Source organism: Malurus melanocephalus, unplaced genomic scaffold, assembly GCF_030028575.1.
Source record: "Malurus melanocephalus ecotype Western Australia unplaced genomic scaffold, MMel_1.1 scaffold_82, whole genome shotgun sequence".
Taxonomy (NCBI): domain Eukaryota; kingdom Metazoa; phylum Chordata; class Aves; order Passeriformes; family Maluridae; genus Malurus; species Malurus melanocephalus.
This window is the reverse complement of record NW_026623314.1, coordinates 1,374,623-1,398,853: the sequence shown is the minus strand read 5'-3', so window position 1 is coordinate 1,398,853 and position 24,231 is coordinate 1,374,623. Positions and strand designations below refer to the sequence as shown.

At 36.1% G+C, this 24,231-nt stretch overlaps 1 protein-coding gene across 1 annotated transcript in view; it reads left to right on the top strand.

The window, feature by feature from the left end:
* The window catches only part of MTA3 (metastasis associated 1 family member 3), a 127,105-nt gene that overhangs the window by 56,723 nt on the left and 46,151 nt on the right, over nucleotides 1-24,231 (top strand). Inside the window, exons 7-13 of the mRNA XM_057367684.1 lie at nucleotides 1,498-1,597; nucleotides 6,404-6,592; nucleotides 11,702-11,776; nucleotides 16,721-16,779; nucleotides 19,308-19,432; nucleotides 20,379-20,530; nucleotides 21,037-21,259. Coding sequence (XP_057223667.1) covers nucleotides 1,498-1,597; nucleotides 6,404-6,592; nucleotides 11,702-11,776; nucleotides 16,721-16,779; nucleotides 19,308-19,432; nucleotides 20,379-20,530; nucleotides 21,037-21,259 — 923 coding nt within the window. The remainder of the gene's footprint in view (nucleotides 1-1,497; nucleotides 1,598-6,403; nucleotides 6,593-11,701; nucleotides 11,777-16,720; nucleotides 16,780-19,307; nucleotides 19,433-20,378; nucleotides 20,531-21,036; nucleotides 21,260-24,231) is intronic.

Below are 24,231 nucleotides of genomic sequence, written 5' to 3'. Positions count from 1 at the left end.
AAAAAAAAAAAAAAAAAAAAAAAAAAAAAAAAAAGTAGAAAATATAATGTGTGTGTGCTCTTGTTGCATGTTTGCCATTTTTGCAAAGAAGGGAGCAAAGGTCGTGGAAAATCATTTGAACATCACTTACTTATTTCACAGCCTTTACAAATTTATGCAGTTAATACCAGGGGTCTGGATCACTGCTGTTGAATCTTAACTTCTAAGACTGTGGCAGCACGTACTGAAACATGCATTCAGCATTAAATTTTTTGAGATTCAAGATGAAATTGCAGGAGTATACAATATTATCAGTTTCTCCRTGATCATTTATAACAGTGAGTTTAAGTCCGAGTGCACATTATTTTATTGTTGAATATCAGATTTGTAGGATACACTAAATAACCTGTGTTGATCTGTGACATTCACTATTGGTGCAATTCTGCACGTTGTGTGGGGTGTAATTGCTGAGTTGAGGCTTGAGTCCCCACACCAGAGGATTGCTCTGCACTGTATCTGTTACAAAACTGGCTCTTTGAATTTCRAAGGGCTTGTGTCATAACTGCAACAAATAGTTTTTTTCTTAAATCAGTGTGACACCATGCACTTCAAGAGTCATTATACTATTCCAAGTACTGGAGAAACATCTTACTGTAAATGGATAATCTTTTGTGTCTCTGCATCTYTGCTCATTTCCTGTATGGTGTGCTGGGCCCAGTCAAATTCTCTGTGCATCTTTTCCTTCACTGTGCATGATACRTAGATGTACTGCCAAGAAATGTTTGCTATTCTCCAAGAAATGTTTATAGTTTAAAACAGTCACACTGGTAAGTAGAATAGATGCTGCGTACAGTTCATCAACAAAAATAGGAAAAGAAGTAAAGTTTTAGAAAAAAACATGTCCATGGAATGCTTTTATTAAGCATTAGGCTGAGAGATCCATTTATATAATTATTGCTTAAAACCTGTGACAAAAATAGGATTTTGGAGGTACCTTAGACTGAGCTAATATGCTTTTTTTGACTCACTAATGGAAGTAGTAGACATGTGCTGCTGAAGTGAATAATATATTTTTACTTTCYTCTTGGGGACATGATGAACCCCATTTCTAATTAGAATTATAATTTTTGAGCATTATTATAACATTTTAATTTTAGAAATAATGGTCCTGATTGTAAACCCCAAACTGTGGAGAACCTTTGACTTCATAATTCATTAAAAAATCAGTGCATGAGGAGGCTGGTGCATGAGAATTCTCTGAGTGCCTTTTGTTTCTGAGCCGCTGTTCTTACATGTGCTTTGTTACTTTTGGGGGCAGAAGGTCAGAGTTTTTGCTGCAGTGTTTAGAGATATGTCTTTATCAAGTTGTTCTGTGTTAGCCAAGAACTGAAATCTGAACAGTAACAGTATGTGACTGCCATGTTTAAAAGGATACTTTTATAGATACGAACAATCTGATCATGAGAGCTTTCATCTTCCTGTGTGTGTTCACTGCTGCTCCTGTTCCTCTGTTGCCAGTGCGGTTGGTACGTTTGCTCGAGCCTTGGACTGCAGTAGTTCTGTCAGGCAACCCAGTTTACACATGAGTGCAGCTGCTGCTTCCCGAGACATCACACTGGTAGGTGGCTTYTTAAACACCCTACAGCTTCTGCATCCATGAATTCAACACTGTTACTCCAAATCCCTGTTCTCTGCTTGTTGTCCTTTAGATACCTGCATGCAAGGTGTRTGTGTATAGAAAATCCTGTGTGTTTTCTCTAAGCTTCTCAGTACTGCCCTGGTAATTATCCTGTAAATCACTTGGCTTTAGTTGTGGATCATCYGCAGCTATGGATACCCACAGCAGAATGAATAATACACATTGTGTAGGGATTCATTCTGTGCAGTTCAACAACAGTGTCATATAAAGTGTGTGGTAAAAAAGCTGTTTGAAAATCATACGGGTAATGCTTTGTACTTACTGGTTGTATATGTCATCAAATTTTCTAAAGGATAAGCAATCTGATTTTGTAAGCATATTTTTAAGAACATTGTAATWAGCATATTCTTACTATGTTTCCTTAGTGTGCTGTTCACTGTTGATGTAAGCATCTGCATCTGTTAGAGAAAGTGAAAAATGTATTGATTACAGGTTTRTTTCTGTGTAATCATACTAGCTGAGATGAGAAGGTGTGCTACAGCAAATAAAGTATACCAGGAACACTTTGTGAAAACAAAAAATATTACTGTTTCATAGAATCAAGTTTCACTTGGATTTCCAAAGACATAAACTGTTGTTTCATTATTAAGGTATTTTTGTACCTCAACACTATCACATAGTTCAGGCTAAAGAAGACCTGCTATTAACCAGATACTGGAGTATTAGAACTAGAGGRAACTCAGTAAAACTAACAGATCAGTTTGAAATAGTTAAGGCACTGCCTTATAAAGCGAATAGAGAGACCCTGGAATTCAGKTGCACAAAATTTTGTGGGAATGGGAAATACCAGCAGGTTAAAAAAGCRATGGAAAAATGATGGACTAAAGGCCCATTAGTACTGAGGACAATAGGAAAAGGTGTACCTTCTAAACATCCTGATCCTCAAGCTTTGTAGATGCTGATCAATGAAATGGGAATTGACCTCAGACTGTGGTGAGATTTACCTGAATATTTTATCTAACATTYCTTGGTGCTACTGTAAGAGACAGAATGCTTAGTTAGATTCTGATTCAGTGGGACAATTCTTGTATGCTGGATAAAATAAATTCATTATTATGATGAGAAAAACATTTGATTTWTTACCTTTGTTGAGTGTACTTTATTGAGTGTACTCAAAGGCTATTGAACAGGAAACTGATCCAGTCTGGACTGTGGTAGTAAAGGCAGGGGAAAAAATGTGATGTTTTCAGTAATACTCCARATTAATTTTCTGTTTTGCCTTTGCTGACATGACTTTTTACAAACACAATTCTGTTCACATTTAATAATGTTGTTCATCAAAATAGTTCTTCAACATTTTTCATTTTATTAAYATTTTGTTGGATTAAGGATTTCTAATAAGTTTCACATATTGCATATCCCTTCTTTATTTGCATACTGTATTCAATGATTAATAGAATAGATTTATCCTTATGGCAATTTCTCGTTTGAAAGTACATGTTCAGTGCTGCTAATAAAGGGACACTTTCAGTGTTTGAGTGCCATGTTAATGTTTCTCCATTTCAAATGATCCATTAAGTTCCATTACACTTAATGAAAGGCATATCTTATAATGAGGCATCAGAAGAGTCACCCTAGGCTTAATTATTGTGTCTGTCTCTTCTTATTTTCYTACCCCCTCAGCTTTTTAAAACCCTACTTTTTTTGCTTTTTGGCAACATACTTCCTCCTAAGTTAAGAAAAGACATATTTGTCATTATAATAGTTACTTTTTCAGACATTTTCATGTTAATTGGGAGAATATTTTCAACAGCAGTTAAAGTTAGTAGAGACGTTTGCAGAACTTGCGGTGTATCTCATTTATACTTTGGATATAAGTGCATAACACGAAGAAAATTATACTGTCTGTCTTCCTAATGCAAGGCAGATAACCCTTGCACCCTTGCACGTGCTATTAATGGGATTTTTCTGCACTGTACCTGTGTCTTTCCAGTATTCCTAATTACTTGTTTTAATCAGTGATAACTGTAAACAGACTGTTACTTAAAAAAAACAAAGCACCTAGATTATAAACATGAATAAATTCAGTGTTGATGTATACACTTCTTGCAGAAGAGTRAAAGGTGGGAGGCTATTTTCAGGCTGCTTTATTTTGAAAACATAGGGAAGGTAATGAGACAAGGTAGGAAACACACTGCTTTTAGAAAATCCTGCTGAAGACATGAAACAATGTGTGTTTACCTTCTTAGATGAYAATAAATGTCCTTCTACAGTGATCAAGACTTGTGAGACAAAAGACCAAGTAAAACTTGCATTTCTGGTCTTCTCAAAGGCAATAATTGATTTTATAATGAAAATTGATCTTTAGGAAGAGAAAGAGACTGGGAAGACCTTCTGTTTCAGATTCCTAAATATTTAATTGTGCACATACTGACCATGACAGCCCTGTAGAGCAAAGCAGATTGATGGAATCACTTGCTTACTGTGGTTGGTTTGTTCAGAAGAGCTTCTGTGACTTTATTGTAGCTGATTTTGGATGTATGTTTAAAATGACAAGTGTGAACAGTGTTTTCCTTTCCATTTTGAACTGTGTCTTTTTAATGATTTTTATTAGATGTCCACATATATATGTGGGTGCTAAGATAAAAACGCTTAAAGTATTATTGAATTGGAGAATCCACACTCAGTTTCCAGTTTGAGTGCTTTGTTGGAAATGGTCCAGTCTGAAGATGCAGCCGGTTTGGGAGCTGTGTGTTGTGGCTTTTTGCAACATGCCCTGTCATGCCCTTTCTTCAGCTCCATGCAGCCTTTCCTCAGCTTTTGGTGGAAAGTTTCTTTCTTTATCTGCTTATATTTGGAGTTGAAGTTCCCTCTGTCTGCCTGGCTGACTCTTGTCCTTTGATGAGCCCCCTTTGAGGTGCTCTGGGCAAGAGTTCTTAGGGAAGGGTGCTTCTTACTCTGCCCTTCAGGCTCCTGTTTGGGAGAGCCAATGCCAGGTCTCCCAGCCTGCTGCTTCTTAGGATAAAGCAAATAAAAGAAAGATAATCCAGGACTTTTTCTCTCAGCCTCTAGTAATGCCTTCAGGCTTCTCTTGCTTTTGCCACCACAATTGGCACTGCAGTGTGGAAATTTAATGCAGGTGAGGGCTGACAAACCTGTAGAAGGCAGAGTTGTTATCAAAGAACTTGTCAGTGGCTTTGTCAGTGCAGTGAAGACAGCACTCATCCACAGAGTTCRGTATGAATCTTTTCTTCAGTAATATCAAAGAAGGTTTTATGGAGTCAGATGTTTATTATAGATGAAAAATAAACATAAACCAAGAGCAAGATTCTGACTTATACACTTCTGTTGTCATTTTTAAGAAAGTTGGTATCAGTGAATAGATCTGGATTCACCAGCTGCTTGGAAGATGCCCTGTGTATACTGCTTTYCCATGAGTGATGCAATTTAAAGAAAAATTTAAACCTTTTAACATATCTACAAGAGTTCAATCTTTAGACCTGGTTTACTCGCTTCCTGAATGATAAGCAATAAAGCAGTGATTTCAATGTACRTTCTCTAATATGAATCTGATGGATTTTGGACATGATGTTACACATTTCCAAATTAGAATACTTGATTCTAACAATGGCTTTTCTCTGGGCTGGTGAATTTGATTGAGCCATAAGTAAAATGACATATTTTAGGATAATAGTGACCTTGCTTCTTGCAGACAAAACAGTTCCAGGATCTTGTGCTTGATAGCACTCAAAGACTTGTAGTGAGCACTGGAGAAAGACAGTAGTCATTCATGGAAGATGGCAAAAGATAAGGCAAAAGAATCCATTATTTGCAGTACATTTGTATGCAGAAGCTCAGCTGGAATTGCTATACTGGCAAATAATGCAGGAGTGTTCCTTCCTTGAAAGGTTTTCCCACAGCTTTTCCCATGGATTTGTGGCYGTGTGAGAAGTTTGCACATTGCACTTGGAGCTCAGCACTGTGGTGGGACACCTTGGAAGGAGGCTGACACAGTGTCACAAACATTATTGCACTTTTAACTGTGGTAGCTCCTTCAGCACAGCAAGATGGGCATTTTGGGACGCTGAGTCAGAAATGCTTCTTGTGCGTCGCTCATTTTCCCGACAGGCGGATTTGTTTACTTTTCATATTCCCCATCATTGGTTAGCAATGGGAGTGTTCAGTGTTACCTGCAGTGGGAAGATTGTTTTAATTGTTTTTTTTTCTGGTTTTCCCTTTTATAATGGAAAGGGAATCAACCAAAGAAACCTTATTTATTGGTTTGTGACAACAGTGTTTAGCAAGGGACGAAAATTTTGCTGCTTTTTCAGTATGATGGTAAAGAAAACAATACATGTCTGCCAGCMGTGAGAATACTGAGCTCAGAGATGTCTGAGCAGCTGTTTAGTTACTATTTAGAGCTTCTGTTAATTGAAAATGGCCCCGCAGTCAATATATGCCTCTGTCTTTATTGGCTTTCTTGGAACCAATTTCTACCAACTAAAGATTCTTTCAAGATGTTTGCTAGTAATCTGCAGGAACTAATAAACTAAAGTCATTTTTGGTAAACATTTTGTCAAGGTATTTCCGTTCTGAAATTAAGTAATAAACCATTTATTTTCCTCATATTCCACAGCAGAAAACTGGTATCAAGATAAATTCTAAATTTAGCTTTATTTGAGGCTCCTCGCTTCGCTTACATGCAATAATATATTGAATTTGTATTAACTGAAATGGACTACTGTCTATATAAACACATCTTTGTTCTCTCCATGTCCCTGCCAGTTTCATGCAATGGATACACTGCATAAACACAACTATGATCTGAGCAGTGCCATCAGTGTTCTGGTGCCACTGGGAGGRCCTGTCTTGTGTAGAGATGAAATGGAAGAGTGGTCAGCATCAGAAGCTAGTTTGTTTGAAGAGGCRTTGGAAAAGTATGGCAAGGACTTCAATGACATTCGACAAGACTTTGTAAGTATGGAAGTAGTGCCCTTTTCTATAGCTATGTTTTCCCATGGTTGAGCATGACTGCTTTCTGTGGGTTTGGAAGGTTTAGCTGGGGCAGAAATCTGTGTAGCTGATCCRTGTGATTAACATATGAATCCATTTTATCTGGCTGAGTCAATATGCTTTCTTGTTCCATGCCATTGTGCTGAAAGATGGTGGCAGAAGATAATGTTCAGTGGTTTAATACCAGGTAGGATGTCTCATGCTGGATTTTTCAGTAAGGATTTTTACAAGGATTTTACAAGCATCTGAAAAAGGAACTTTGCAGACTATTTCCACAATTTCCAATGAAATTCATTAGCAGCTACATGGCTGACTCCCCTGGGTGTTTTTGGATTTTTTACTGTGGTTAGCACAGAGAAATTTATATTCAGATGGGTTTTTAAATGTACTACAGGGAGTTATTTTGTCATATTAGATGTTTTGGCAGTTCTGAAAAGTAAAAGAAATATTTTCCAGTGTATTCTCACTACASTGGCTTTGGTACTGAAGTATCAGACTGTAGGGCAGTAAACCTTTAGTTTGYTAATTCTGATGCAGAGTAATGAAGTTAAATGGAGTCTAACTGATTGCTGGAATTGCTAGCAATTTGCTGCAGATTTTTTTAAACATGTTATGCATAGCCTTTTTCTGTCAAGGAAAAGGATTTCTTTTGTTGTACCAAGTTCAAGTTGGGCTTAATGAAAAGGTTAATATTTGAACCAAAGGAATTACATTGGTTAAGACTGAAGTTGATTGAAACAGTTTCACATTAATTTCATTCTGCTTGACTCTCAGAGTTCAGATTTTTTATTTTCTTTGCAGAAGTTTATTAATGATCTTGGTGAGGGGGGGAAAAAAGGTACTGTGTGATAAATGTAGAAGTCCTTCTAAGATAGGGTGTGGTACAGTGGGAGGAGGCTTGGCAATGAGCTAAGCTGTCTTTCCTTCATTTTCACAGATTTGAAATGGAACAGGTAATTGAATGAAGGTGGGAAGGGAAGGCTATTGTTTTTCTAAAGAACTGACATTTTAATAGATGTATGATACCTGCATGCTTAATTTTGAGATTCCTAAGGGAAAAAATGTTCACTGCATTTATAACATAAGGTTGAAAGTTGCATCATGGATGAAACACCTCTTATAAATTCAAGAAAGTATTCTTGAGAAATAATATTTTATAGATTTCTAGAACTGAAATCTTAATGTAAACTGCATTCTATATTGTTTCTCATAGAGACAAATGGTTCTCAGCTGTAATTGTGCAATAGTTCAGGAGCTATGACTTCTAATTAAATGGTTCCTAATATATATTTGGCTTTTGAAAATGCCTTACTTTAATAACATGTTTTATTGGCTGTTTAMAAGATGTGTCCTAACACAGTTTGTGACCAAGTATGCAGAAGGCTTGTCCCTTATTTTAATTTCTGTACAATTTCTATGTTAGTTACTACTACATTAAAATACATGTAGTACATGTACCATGGTACAGTGTAGTAACATCTTGCAAGAATTGTTCTGCATTTGTAATACTTAAATGYCGAGTATTTGAATGATTCTACTAGGAGCTGTTTACAATATTTAAATTTTATCTCTAATAGATTCCTGATACCCTCCCCCTTTAGCTGAATCTTCCTTCCCAAAATGCAGATATTTTCCTATGGTCTTCCACCAAAGCAGGAAACACACACAGATCTGGTGATAGCATTGCATAGTTACACCTAAACCTTAACCATGAGTTGGAGTGCAGCATGAATGGGTGGGGGATACTAATTAATTATAGCTTCATTTAGTTAGAACAGGGATATTATCTATTCTTTGTAACTTCTTTTTACTCTTTAGAAAATTTAAATGAACACCTATTTTATATYTCAGTTTATATGGTAATAATAGTGGTGCTCAGTCTTTATTTAATTCTGTGTAATTTGAAATCTTTCAATTATGTTAATYATTGTGTAGTCTTGGGATATCTTAATTTCTCTAGTGTAAAATTTATGTGTTCKCACTTGCTGTGTAGCATTCTAAAAGTACAGGGATTTGAAAACACACATTTGCTTTTTAAGTAATCATTGAAAATAGTCCTTTGAGATTTAGATCATGGATATGTGAAAAGTTTCTGCAGGGTAAGTAGGTATAAATATGTAGCACTTAAGCAGTGATTTTCCATGATAATACTTTTATCTATTATCATCCCTCTCTTTAGTGGTGAGCCATTGATAGTTTGGTTTGATTTCTCTTAGAAGTGTTGTAAGAGCAAGGGCAAAGGAGATAATGAWCTGACAGTGTATGTGTGAACTTGTTGGAGTCTCCACATAGGATCTCATGATAAAATTGAAGTATACAGTGCCTGAGATTAAACTCAAACCTAAGCAGGACAGGCAAGAAAGTCAAATTGCATGACAAAATTGCTGTCTCCTGAAGCAGGAGGGTGATGTAGCACCTGCCTGAGTCATATCCCAGAGGAGCTGCCTTTTCTGAGCCAACCCAGATTTGCAAGATGCAGCAGCTGCAGTTGCAGCCCTTACATGGCAGTTCTGCAAAAGGGCAGATTCATTTACTTTTGCAGCAATTACAATGAACTGGTACTGTTTGATGTCCAATGTGCAGCTCAAGTATTAAACTACAAGCACKAAATATTGGTAAACAAGATTATTATAAATTAAATGGTGTAAAAGAGTTTACCTTTTCTCATAGATAGGAGATGCTCATTTGTAATTAAGTTACCACTCTAGCCTTTGAATAATAATTTTCATCAACTGTTGACTCACTGACTCTTGTGTGGAGGTTCTTCTATCGTTAATACTCTGTGTGAATCCTAATCGACCTAAACCTCAGAAACTAATTCAATTTACTTCATGTGCTTGAATTATTTCACATCCCAGGGCAGTAGAGTGGAAGAAGAATGGATATTTTATGTTCTCCAAATGTAACTATTTTCCTAACAGCAGACAAAGATGCTATCCTTGTTAATTCTTAGTTTTTTTATTATCAGCAGTTTCCTCAAGTTTATATCTCTTACATCTCAGATATGGCAGGAAAGGCCTTGATAATCAGGAATTGGAACTGTTTGTAGAGAGCAGGAACAACTGTTTTCCAGCTTCAGAAAATTGTGAAAACATGCCTTAAAGTTACCGTCTTCATTTTAGGATGCTTTATAATCCTAATTTTTTTTTTTTTTTTGCTGATCTGATTTGATTGGTCTATTTTTGCCCTGGAGAAACTAGAGAATATTAAAATTCCCTTCTCTCTGTCATAGAGTTGATAGTTTTTGCTAGTTTTCTCCTGCAAAAATGTCATGCAGATGAACATATTTACTTCTTTCACAATGGAATTTGGTAATGACAATATATTATTCTATAGCTGTTCACAGATTTGCTGGCAGTTCAGAGCAATAAGTGCATAGGTAAATGGTTATCCATATTCATYCTGTCAAACAGGTTTTCCAAGTTTTGAATCGAAGTGTAAGAGGATTGTAGTTACTTGGTCCAAGCATTTAATTATTTTCCTTTAATTGTAGATGCCTACTRAGTGAATGAACATAGTGGTGTCATAGTCATAGTTAAAACAGGTTAAAGTATTTTCTAGAGAAATGGCAAACATTTGTGTCATGAATCTATTGATAAATATTCAGGAAGGAAAACAAATATGGATAGGCTAAGATGTACTAATTGACAATGGCAGGTAGTTGGGGTAACAGGTTTTCATCTGGATGCCAGGAAGAATCTGGACCTGGAGACTGAGAATCATTTCATCTGTCAAGTCACACCAAACACATCTCCTTGTCACTGGCCTTTTCAGGGGAAGATTTATCTCAAGGCATCATTGACCTGAGAAAGCAAAAGGATTTTAGGAACCTRAATTGTGTTAGTATTTATTGGGACATCAGCATAAGCATTTCTTGCACTGCTACTTTTGAATCCAATGTAATTATTCAGGGATTTGCACACTGTGRTACACTTCTGACTCTGAACCTGAATCAAGCAGCTTGAAAAACTAGCGAGAAAAACTCCTGTGTGCAGGAGAGGCAGTTTGACAAGGTGTTCCTCTGGTGTTTTAGGAATTTACCTAAAGGTGCAGGAAACTATTTCTTTGGCTTAAGACATGCAGAAAGCTGCCTAGTGGGGTCAGTTTCCTCATCTGTATTTTCTGAAACCTTGTAAGCATCATCCTCATTTCTAGAAAGCAGATAATTGCATTAATGAATTCCTCAAGAAAATGTAACACACAAATTAGTAACGTTTCCAAGTTGCGAAGAAAAATTGCAYGAATTTTGGATGAGACATCCCAATTTAAATTGTAGAATGACCTTGTGGAGTTAAATAGATTATTTGGTGATAATTAAAAATGGTTTCTTCATTTTCTCCCTTACACTTAGGTTAATATAATATAGGTTATATCCCTTACACTTAGGTTAATATATTTTTATTTTACCGATGAAGGTGGGCGCCCAAAATAATTGTCATTATGAAATGTACCTTGTTTGCACAGAGAATTCTCTGAAACATTTGTTGTTGGTATCACTCTTGCAGCTCAGGGTAGCATTTGTCCCTTGCAGTCTTTTGTTTCTTGATAATGGTTGAGAGCATGTGGGAGTTTATGCAAAACTAGTGGTATGTATGAGCAGCTGAGTTGTTATGGGACATGAAAAATCTGTGAACTGAGTATGGTATCCTTTGTATTTTTTAAGAGTAAAATTATCATGAGACTCGAGCACAGTCTTGTCAAGATGATTACTTTTAKTCCTAATGTTATTCTCCATCTGATACACTTTATAATAGAGATATTCTGTGGTACCTGAWGGAAATCTGCATTCTGTTTTGATCATTTTTTTTAACCATATGGCTTAAACAGAATAAATTACATTTAGATTTGGATGTGTGATATTGTAATTCTGCATACTTGTTAGCCATAAGAAAAGATTGTGTTTTATTAATTGCAAAACGTGTTTGTTTGCATATGGATTCTAATGTAGTTATCTAATGCATTCAGATTTTAGTGTTTGTCTCAACTATACTTGATTTTAACGTGTGTTTAGCAAGAAGCAGACATTGCAATTTCTTGGAACCACTTCAATTTTTAACAAATGTTTTTCAGCTCCCTTGGAAGTCGCTGACCAGCATCATTGAATATTACTACATGTGGAAAACCACTGACAGATATGTGCAGCAGGTAATTTAATGACTATTTTAATGACTATTTTTAATGAGTATTTCAGTATGAGGCAGTCTGAGACGTTCTTAAAAAAATGTGAACTTTTTAAAGCATAAAAATCTGTTTYTTTCTTGAAAAGATCCATGATGGGAGGCCTAAGGTAATATTTTAGGGTGCAAACCAGTGGTTCATGCTGTTACAGGCTGCACTGTCAAATGCTCTGATGCCTGCTGTACATYCCATAGCTGTGAAGAGCTTTGTGTCAGATGCTGGTTTGAAGCAGTGGGGTTCCTGGTTCCTACTTCAGTAGAGGATCAGAAGGAAATGGGCTGCAGAGCAAATGATTTAGGCTGTGAGGCTCTGCTGTGGGACTGAACAAAACAGAAAAATGCATTGTATTAMTGTGGCTGCTGGTATTATGAACCTTTTATTAAACTCCCAGACAAAACATTACATTGGCATTACCAGATTTCAATATTGAGACCATTCGGCACACAGTGGGTGTGTTCATCCTTCTGATTGAATGTTCAGCTGGGTTCCTGTGGAGCACAAACGTGTTAAGATTATATTTGGGATATTTTTAGCAGGTTTAGGCAAAATTTCAGTATTGGTGAAATCTATTCTACTCTTAATAGATTTATTCCTTGGTTTAGGCATAWAAAATACCTGAAAATACATTAATTCCTGATTTAGTGTTTAAGTCTGTAACCCCTTTACTTACTGCATAATTGATGGTGGTGTTATGGACAGCATGTTGAAAATATTTTTTTTTTTTTTTGCTGTAATAACTGCAGCTGTACTGTTGGATGAATCTTTGGACTTGTTTCAGATTAAATGTATCCAAAGAATGATTGCTGCCGGTTGTTCTGGTTTATTTGAGTTTCTACATCATCTTGTTATGGTATGGAAAGTAAGGGAAAGATCTTTTACCACATAGTAGAATCAGACTACCACTAGGACCTTTTAGTTCTATGGATGATACAAGTAGAATATGATTACTTCTGTATGAAGGCATGTTTTCCTAAGTTTGTCACCATTCATTTCACTTTTAACACCTTTATTCACTTTTAAATTTTATCCTAGAAAGGTGCTGCCAACAGGGATTTGCTCTTCATCTTGTCAACTCTTAATGATTGGGCAAGATTATCTTTAAGAAACAGATAAAAATGTGACCTTTTTCTGACACATTTTGTCTGGAGTGGCTGGTGAAAGACTAAGGTTCCCTTTGTAGCTCTCGAGCTCTATTATGATTCTGTTGCTACAATGATCAAGGTATGGGATGTGTTAAGATTGCATGTCCTTTCACAGGATTAGAGTTTTTACAAGAAAAACWCATAAGCTTTGTGGTTATCTGCAACTTGAATGCTCTGGTAAAAGCCYGTGTTTTACTTGTAACTAAATAAACTTACAACATCCTACTCATACCATGGCAACACGCTCAGGATTGAATGCCTTAGATGTGTTCTTGCAGGGTCACATAGGTGATTGTCAGTAACAAAACCAGTTTAGGCTAAATGTCTGATTTTTATCCTGGTTAATATTTCTGTAATACTTCCTAAGAAGGTATCAGAACTTCCTCATCCCCTTGTTTAGTTTTTTTGTAAAATGGTAAAAATGAATACAGTTCAGTAAAAACAATATCTGTAGGTTGTTTTATTTTTTTTTTCCCCAAAAGAACTAGCTGTGAAAATTGAATGCATTTCAGGGAGAAGAAGCATTCAGTAAGAAAGTGGCAATTTTCAGAGTCATTCTTCTCTAAATTGCATGTTTTAGTGGTAGGGAGACTGGTGGTAATGGGAAGATGAAAAATTATATTTAAATCTTAAAATACCGTCTCTGTGCCCTAGATTGGTGTGATTTAATGTGAAAATTTGCTTTTAATTATCTTTATTTCTTTGTRTGAACTGGATGTGTTATGTCAGGCTTAAGAGAGGTTTATTTATCATAGTTGTTACTAAATGTTATTCTTGCAAGGTTGTAAATGTGGTGATTTAATKGCAGTGGAGGTACTGCTACCACCTTGCTTTGAGAGCATCTTCCCTTCAGGTCAAAGTGAAGGGAAGATAAGTTAAAGTTCTCTGAACTTGTCTAACAAAACTAATTCAGGCCTTGGGTAATGATTCTTGGTGATATGGCACTTCTCATGACCTCTGCATTAYGTATGGTGTTTGAGGAAGGCCAGGTTTTGATTGATTGATTGTACTGAATGAAAAGATGTTTGGGTATTCTCCTTAGAARTCCAATTCAATGCAAAAAGCCTTTACTGAGACTTTGTAAGAGGAAAAGAGAGAATATATTAAATGGTAGCTGAATTGCTCTGCTACAACAACATAYTGCATTTGCCTCTCATTTATTTCCCCTGTTGAAAACAGTACTAATTAAGGGAAATGGTAATTTCTTGGGAAAACAAAAGTTCTTGAAAACCACAAACATTTGGCTTCAATGCTAGTTCATTAAAAATAGTACTCCCCAGGTGAAAAACTGGGTTTTAGAAACCAAGCTGAGTTTGACTTCCCCTGCAATGCTGTCTGTAAGATTTTTTTGAAATACTGTTTAAGATGTAATTTTTTTTTCCCTAGGTAAAGCATCAGCTCTCTTTGTTACATTGTGCCAGTAATTTGTTACATATCTCGAGGGATTTGTTACAAACTGGCACTCTGTTTTCTTTTCTAAATATTTTCAGTTTCACCTTCCAGCTTTTACCAGTTCTGTCTCTAAATATCAACAGGCAGTGGTTTCATCCCAAAAACTGCAACTATTGGTAGTTTTCTGTCTKCATCCTTTCCTCTCTCTTGATACTTAAATGTTGGTATGTCAGTGTGAATTCAAGCTATGACATGTTCTGTTGCTTTTACAGAAGAATGTTGGCCATAGTTTTAATGAAAATACAGTTTATACTGAAGTGACATTGCATGATATTTTTTTTTAAAGGCAGTACATTATTCACTTTAGTAAATAAAGRAGGAAAGCAATTGTTAAATTGCATTCCTTACAACCCCATGCCAGTACTAAAAGTATGCTAAAATTTAATTAATTTTAAATTAATTATAGTCTATTATTAAACTATTTAATTATAGTCACTTAGCACTGACACTGCCATCAGGGCTTAATACAGCTTCCTGCACATGTCTTTACATTTTGACAGTGCTTCAGGGCTACTTTCCTTGTTCCTTGCCCCTTATTTTATTTTCTCTTTTGCTCGTGGTGGCTGTACGGTGAGATTTACTCATTCTTTTTGTAGAATGGAGCTGTTTTGTTAGGAAACTCTGTGGAATGTGTGTTACCTGTTGACTGGCAGTTTCACATGCTTTTTTTCAGGCTGAAAAGAAACTCTGTGTTTCAGAGCAGCTTCTCTGCTGGGGCTGTGAAATGTTCTCAGATTAAAAACTCCCTGTTTATGAGACTTGGAGCATGGTGCTGCTGCTGTTCTTTCTCCTTGCTCTTGTAAAAACTGACCCAAGCAGGCAGAGCAGACCATGTTTGCATTTTTCTTTGGGCCTACTGAAGGCAGAGCAGGGTTGCCAAGCCTGGCACTGGGAAAAGATTGCAACAGCAGTGTCAATGTAATTCACTTCTGTAGCTCCAAACATAACTGAGCATCTGTGAGCGGCAAAAAACTGTAAGGAAAAAAGGCCTTTCTGTGGAGATAAATGGAAAAGAGCTCTCATATTGCATGGGAATTAGTTAAAGGACTGATTAGAAGTCTGTTTGTCATGTATTACTCCTTAAAGATGCAGTTTTTATAAGTGAGAGTTTTGTAAATGGACAGCACAGAGGCARCTTTATGGAATGGAAAAGAACAGTGGTTTACATGAGGAGGTTTCCTCAGACTGCTGGGCCAGTGAAGCTGAATAACCCTGTAACTCACCTCATGGCTCAGGAAAGGGACTTCCAGAGCTGTCGTCTAATGAGTTTTTTCAAGGTGGGAAATATTTTCCTGGATTATAAGCCTTGCTAAAGTTTGATATCAAAAAATAGGAGTATAGCAGAGGGAAGAATTGGCTCTTGTAGGAGAAATGAAGGACTGAAGTTTAATCACCTGATAAAGAAAGACAGGTAGTACTGATGTATTATTGCTGGATATAAATGTGTGCCCTGCTTTTTTTTTCATTTTCTGTAATGAAATTGACCACATTTCAACTCCTTTTCTCTATTCTTCTTTTTTTCTCCCGAGTGAACAGAAAAGTAAAGTGATGAGTAAAGAAATTGCAGGGAAATAATGTTTTCCCTTCATCTTTTGCATACAAAATTTTTGGATAACCTGTAGACATCTCAACGCTATATTTCTTGTGCCAATGCTGAAAAAACTGTTGTCTTAGTTACCTGCATGATACATGGCAATAACTAAAACTTCTCAACATTATAGAAATGCAAAATGCTTTGTGTTTGTTGTGAATATGAAGGAAGTAATGATTTAGTGAATTCTTAGGGTATCTTGATGGTAGTATAGCTGCCCTGTTACTGTGATGCTCCTGAGCCACAGTTTTTAATGGCATTTAATGCTAGTAGGTGTTCAGTTGTTTCTAACAGCCAGTGGAATTTACTGTTCCTTGTGTTATAAAATCCCAGCCTCAGTCTGGACAGGGCACACAAGAAGTTTTGTTACRTGACTGATGAGGAATACAATTTCATCCATTTAGTTTTTTCTTAATTCTGCAGTGAGGGGTAGCCACAATGTTGTATGTGTTTATAAAGTGTAATTTGTGTAAATTGTGTCATTTTTACAGTTTTGTTGCCATGTGTGAGCCCCTGTAAGTTTTATTGGGAAGGACAATATATTATGGTTTCAAACTGATAAATAGAGGACTTGTTCTTTGTAGTTTTCATCTTGTAGATTCCTACACTTGTTTTGGAGGCTCTTGAGAAATCACAATATAGAAATAATTTAAAGATGGATTGTGTGCAGTTTTATGAAACTTAATGCCTTAATAAAATATTTTAATGTGTTAATTTTTCAACTAGAAACGTCTGAAAGCGGCTGAAGCAGAAAGTAAATTGAAACAAGTATACATCCCCACCTAGTGAGTATAACAACAAAGTAATTTTTTTTTAATAATGTACAGGTAAAATTGAAGCAGTAACATGCAGTTGCATACCTGCTATTTTCCCATTTATTTCTTTTTAATGGTTACTTACACAGGATTTGTTATATACACAGATATAATCAGAATGTGCTAGAAACCCTTGTGTTAAGTGAAAGCTTCTTGCTTTACTTTATCTTTGACCTGCAATCTTTTTGTCTGGAATGAGAAGTTTTACAAAATGTGATCAAGTRCTGCCTCTGGACTGCTCATATACAAGAAGAGCCTTATCATTTAAAAAACAGTTTTTCCAAAATAATAACTTCCAAATCCCTGTAGCACAACAGTTCATATTTGCATAAATGCAGTATTTCAAAATAGAAGCGGTAGTTAATGTAGTTATATAAAATAAAATGATGATTTCCCATTATCTTGCTGATAMAATCTGTTCTTCATCTAGAGACAAGAGATGTTCTGGCTATAAATGAAAGGCTGTAAATGAATGCCCCAGATCTTCTATCTTTGACCAAGTCCTRTTAATGAAATCTTGTTTTCTTCCGTGGGGTTTTTGATCTGTATTTTTTTAGATTTAAATTTGATGCTATATCTGCCTCTGTTAACATGTGGTTTGCAGAAAAAAATACATAATCCCTCCTTCATAATCATAATTTTTTCAATATTATGATGTGAAAGGATTGCAAACCACTTTTTTCTAAGCTTTCTGTGGGTATATTCAGTTTATGTATATATGAAGTTCCCATTGTTATGAGTGTTTGTATAACAGAAGAATGTAATACCAAAGGAAGTACTTTGCAAATACTTTTGATGACTTGTATAAATTACATACAATAGATTGTCATTTCCATATTTCTCTCTTAAACAGAGATAACAATGAAAGCAGCAGGTTGTTAAATTAATTATTTTAATTTTATCTCTGAACAAATGTTGTGAGTTTCRAAGCTTACATTTCTAATAAGTAACACTGTTTTAAAAAAAGCTCAAAACTCTAGTGTGAGTGTTCCCTAACCTTCTGAGGGAAATGGCTGCTTTAGGAAAACCATAARGTGCTCAGTCTTTACATTATGCTTTTTCATTTTAATTTCCTTGCTCCATGTGGACAATTTAGGATTCTCAATATGTTCACAGTAGGGACCAGCTGTATTGGATGACAAAATGTGTTTCAAAATGTGGGGTTTTTTTTCATTTTTCTCTTACTGCCTGTCTTTTGCCTCCATTTCAAGACAAAATCCCTAGTCAACAGTAAGAAGATGATAGGAATTCTCGAGTCTTTGATATGTGTCCAATMTGGGATGCTCATGGGGAAGTGGATTGCTAAATGCTCTGCTTCAAGACTAATTTATTGCATTTGAAATATGAGAATTGATTCTCAGAGCTGAGTACTTTTTGAACTTGATCATTAGGTATTTCCTGTAAGTGCAAGGTTCTGTCCTTAATACCAGAGAGCKCCTTTCAATCCATGGCTTTTCTGGAAGGTAACTAAGCAACAGATCACAATGTGAAAGACTTAATTGTCTCTTGATCCCTTCTCTTGTACCTTGAGCCCATGATAAAGAATATGTGGAAGTTGTAAAAGTGTCTCTTGCTGGATATAGTGAAAAAAGGAGAAGGCAGGAGACAGACTTGTTGGCATTTGAAATAGAGACTTGATACAGCACAGGGTTCTTCAATTGTCATTTTAACTTTTCTTGAATATGTTTTACACTATCTAAAGTAACAATCTTAGAAATCAATGTATCCAGCCTTTCAGTCAAAGTTGAAATTTTGGAAATATTGCACTTAACCTAGTGAGGAGTATATTAATGCTCTCTGAATTAATTCACCTGTAAAGTCCTACTTCATTGAAGTATTAGTAGTTACAATAATTACAAGAATGATATGGTATAATAATATTGAAAAAAACTAAACAAAAATATCCAAAACCAGTTTTTTAGTCTTCTCAGAGAGGGAGTAGTTTAGRAGAGAACCCAGATAGAACAACCTGATAATATATGGGTGAGTTTCTCCAGGGTTGTAAGACATTGGCATTAGTGCAATTGGTGGCAAGGTGTGTCCTTTTTCAGAAGGGTGGTGACTTTTTCCTAGGATGAACAACATTGTAGTATCACAGGCGATGTTGCAACTCTTTCTTGTTAYACTTCACCCAAAGTCCATCCTCAAGTTGTAAAGCCTTATCGGTTGACTGGAATCACCTCCTTAAATTCTGTACTGTGTCAGGCTTTTGTTGATGGACCCTGAGGCTTGGTCTTYTATGAGCTTGCCAAGCAGCTCAGATCATGTGAGCACACTGAAGAGCTGGAAATTGGAGCATCAGAGCAGCTCCTTCCATGTAAGCAAATCTCTTACAATGCTGAAAATAATAGAGTACAAAAATTAGTCTTGTTGAATAGAGAAGATTTTTTAGATGTTGTCAGCATACATCAGAATTAGATTGTTTGCCTTCCTGCTGACTAATCAGTTAGTAAAACCACTTTTTCCCCCCCTCACAACCTTTTTTTATTTATTTAAAGCAATAAACCAAATCCCAATCAAATATCCAGCAACAATGGGAARCCTGCTGCAGTCAATGGAGCAATGGGAGCCTCTTACCAGGCACAAGCCACAGTAATAGGTCGGGCTTGTGAAAGCTGCTATAGTAAGTAAATATTTTTTTAATGACTMAAGAGTTTGGCTTAATCTTAATATCTGCTGTTAAAAATAAAGCRTATACACTTTTGTTTGCATGTGATAAAGGATAATTTGCAATTACTTTTATGACGGAAATATCTTTAAAGTTACAGCTGCCTTCAATATATTAATTAAAATAATTTTAAAAATTACTTTGTGATTTATTTTTTAACAATTCATAAAGTACGGGAAGTTTAAGTAGTATAAGATGATGGCATTGATTCCTTTACCTTCAGAATGCTAAATTCAAATTTATTTTTGGTTTTGCTATAAATCTGCAGGGTTTTTGAGGTTTCTTTTTTTTTTTGGTTTTTTTGGTTGGTTTTTTTTTGTTGTTGTTGTTGTTGTTGTTGTTGTTGTTGTTGTTGTTTGAATGGTTTTGGGGTGTTTTTCCCCCCTCTGTTGTTTTTGGGGAACATGGGGAAGAATTGGTACTTTCTAGTATTTTGTGTTATTCTGATAATTCTTGTTGGACTTCTTGTAATAGCAACCCTCAACAGAAGTTATAKGAGAGTAGATATAGATCCAAATTAATATGCCTGTCTTCCATGATGAGATTAGAAATAGCGGTTTTGTTTTTTTCTGGTAGTCCCCTGGAAGAAAATATCTTCTTGGTGATATTTAGTCCATGTTTTAAAATTTATTACAAAAGCACTTCCAAAATTTCCATTTGCAGTTTACTTTTGTAAACCATTTGTGGTGCTTTTGTAAAAAAATAAACCAACTAAACAATTCAACTTCTTAGTTTCCATGCCAAATACATTAAATATTTACTCAATGCCATATATTATGGCCATATATATCCATCCAATGCCATATATTTTGGCCCTATATAGCCATCTATTACAGCATTTGGATTTGTTGTAGTGAATGCAGCATGCACCAGTTCACCTGTGCTGTTTTCTCCTCCTCAGCTTCACAGTCTCACCAATGGTATTCTTGGGGTCCTCCCAACATGCAGTGTAGGTTGTGTGCATCCTGCTGGATTTACTGGAAGAAATATGGTGGCCTGAAAATGCCCACGCAGACAGATGATGATAAACTGTCTTCCAGCCAACCTACAGAGGTAGGACTGTGTAGATAAACTTTTCTAAAACAAATCATGGTGCTTTCAAAACATGGTGTTTTTTTCTAAAACAAATCATGGTGTAATCTGATTATTTAATGGAATGTTTTTATGTATGTGTTACAAAATTCAGTGTATTAATCCTTACCGTGTGTTAAGTAGAGTGGTACACTGGTCAGGCCTTGCTGTGTCTTTATTTGACTATTTCCTGGATAAACAAACATGCACTTCCTGCAGTTTTGGTGGAAAAATGTCATTTTGTCTRTCAAATGGTGTGTTATCTATGAAATGATAAATTAGCTATACAACATCTCATTTGGAATGGCATTCTTTATCCATTCTCAATAGAGTTCTCTATGCTGTAGCTTACAGCTTCTTACCCAGGCCATTGTTTTGTATATTGCTCAGATGTATGATGTGCTAATTGTTGAGGTTGTCCAGCCTGTGGCTGTCTGAGTGCTGGGGTTCATCTGTGTGTGTTGTCACCTCGCTGTTCCTTTCCGYAGGAGCCGCATGTCCGAACTCACCTGTCCCGGCAGGCCACGCAGGGCACCCCGGTGCGGAACACGGGCAGCCCCAAGTCAGCGGTGAAAACACGTCAGGCTTTCTTCCTGCACACCACGTGTTGGACAAAACTGGCCCGTCAGGTCTGCAAAAATACCCTCCGGCTGCGGCAGGCAGCGCGACGTCCCTTTGTCCCTATTAACTGTGCTGCCATTAAGGCAGAATGTAAGATGTTTTTTTAATTCTTAGTTCTGTGTGCTGTGCTTCCCACCCATTTTTTTTGTCTTTTAATTTTATTTTCTTTTTCAATAAACATTTCTTGTCTATACACTTTTGCTTTTCATTTTTTTTTTTTATTTGTCCAGCATATCACCGACACATTGGATAAAGTCTGGTTGCCTTGAACAGATCTTAGGCTGTGGAAACATTTCAAATTAATTAAAAAGGGGATAACTATTACCTCATTCACTTTCAAAAATTGATATTAACAAAAATGGGGGGCAGGCAGAAAAAATCAATGCCATGACATCCATGCTTCCTGCTATGCAGCATGAAAGAAGTGCTTTTATGKTTTTTTTTAACATTCTTTCGCTGAGCAGAACATACAGATTTGTTCATGCTGTACKTTTTTTCTGTGGGGTTGGTCAAAGAATCAGGAGCTGGGGATTCATAATATTTTAAATGTGATGARCAATGTGGTCCTTTGTCACTGTGATGATCAGATGGTGGTCATAGCCATGTTTATTATTACATCATAGTTGCATCATTTTGGTTTTCTTTGTTCCAGCTTTAAATTTTAGTTTTAAATAAAATTCTGCATAACGTTTGTTCTTTTTATAGCCCAAATATAAAGGCCTGATGAATTTCTAATAGCATGACAACAGGCTATGAGTTTTTTGTAGATAGCAACAGTAAGTCTCTTCACCAGCTTGTGTGTGTAAGTTCAGCTGCTAGGTTGCTGAATATCTCAACAGCTTTTGTGTCTGCAGTGAGCACATTGTTTTRCTGTTCACATTGTCTGGCTGTGTTTCCCAGTCTTTCCCAGTCCCAGTTCTTGGAGCAGATGCTTGGTATTCCAGGATGAGCCATGCTGGCTTGTTRTGCTGTCAATTGTATTAGAATTGGACTTTTAAGATTATTAGATGTAGGGTTTGTAACCATTTTTACTAGATTAACACTAAATGTTTTCCCAGAATACTTATCTGGGAAAACACAGATGTCTGTGTTGTTTATAAGAAATTTACTCCATGGAGGCTTAAAATCTGATTTTGAGTAATTATTTCCCTTTAAGTACTTTAAGACCAGCCATTACTCACATGCAAACTCTTCACCTACTTCTGCAGTACTCCAAAACTTGCTTGAATGTTTCTGTTCAATGTCCTTTTCTAATTTTTTAATTGTCCTTTTGGCCATTTTCTTTTTTCTTTTAAATCTATGCAAATCAGGAGCARCTTTCAGATTTAAGGAAACCTTGTGTCCTCTGTGTGAATAAAATGAGTTGTTTTTCATGGAGGAAGTGTGTTTGAGGCTGGGTTTGGATTATATTTTTAATCCTCAATCCAAAGTAAGAGTTATTTTCTGAGAGAAAGATRCTGTACATTTAAATTTATGTTTCTGCTGAACCATGGAAGAAAATTTAGAAATTCACTTGAACCTTATATCTTTTTATCCATATCTCTATTTCTTCTCACTCACTGCAGTAAAAAAAAATCAAAAGATGAAACTTTTGTTTAAGGAAAAGAATAAACAGAAGAAAAATTTCATCCAATCATCATGCTAGAAAACACGGTCRACTTTAAAAGAGAGGAGTGAAAAGCTGAGCTTTTCAGCAGGAAATAGTCATTCTTGCTTTAAACTGGCAGTGCTGTGTTTTCTCTGCTTTTTTGAGTGAAAAATTTCTGCATCAGATTAATGGCAAGAGCAGGAAGATTTTTTATTTCCCCCTGCAGTCTCTGTCTTTCGTTATTGTTTTTGGTTAAAGCAAAGTTTAGACCTTGTGATTTTGTCTTTTTGAAATCTGATGCTTCCTGATTAGACCTAATACAGGTTGACGAAAAAAAAAATCACAGTTTTTAATGGTTTTTGAACACAGCATTAAAATAATGTTCTAATGGTGGAAACCAAATTTTACCTCAACTAATTTAACTCACATTTCTCTGTACACAYGCACATATCCACAATCCATGTTCTGTTTCTGGCAGTCTCTCCTTCTGTGGAATCATTGCAGTGCTCTTACCTGCATTGTCATTGTTGTATTCTTGCTCTAGTAAAGCCAAAAAAGTAAGTAAAGAAAAAAATTGTTTTGTAGTTTTATTCCTATACTAATAGCTGGGGATCTGTTCTCAGTGCACTCTCTGTGGATTTTAATGTTATAACTAAACAGTCTCTCTTTTCCTGAGAATGCCCTGAATCCTTTYTTAAGGTTATTTTGGAGCAAATAATTTTTACGTTTTCAAACAAGATACTTAATTAGCTGCAATGATTTCCTATGCTGGATCCACTGAGTAATTACAGTATTGAATGAATATCTGTGTTGGTATTAGAAATGTTACGGTCACGCTCAGATAATAACCTAGCCAGAGTACCAGGTCACCCATGATCTGATATGGCATGAGATGGTTACAACAGCCAAGAACTGATTTGGAATTTGTTTTCCATGTTCTGTCCTGAAACTTGAATCTGATGGCTGTTTGGATGCTTTGTCAGACTCAACTGACTCTGCGTGTGCCAAACCAGTTCTTGAAAATGTAACTCCCTTTCCCAGCTGTATTGCTTTAGGCACCATAAAAACACTCAGCAGCCATAAAATCTGAGGACAGGAGGATTGGTAGGGCTCTTATCCCAGCAGCATACYAGGTTTTATGCCCTCTTAGTCTTGTGCAATTTGTTGAAGTGCCAGGTTGTAAATGAAACTGATTCCCAGATCTTAGAATGATTGTCCGAACAAGCATGTCAGAGCTCACTCATAAAATAAATTGGTTTTTGCATTCCACCTGTGCACCTGAATCCATCTGCAAGTACTTCTGTTATCTTCCATGCTCCCATGGAAGCCTCTGAGAACAATAACCTAAGGCCCAAGCATCTTGTAGGTGAAACCAGGTTTTGACAGAGCATTTTTTTATTGTTGTAATTCCACCCACATCATATCCCTCAGCCCATTATATCCACTGGCAGGAAACAAGGTCCTATTCTGTGTT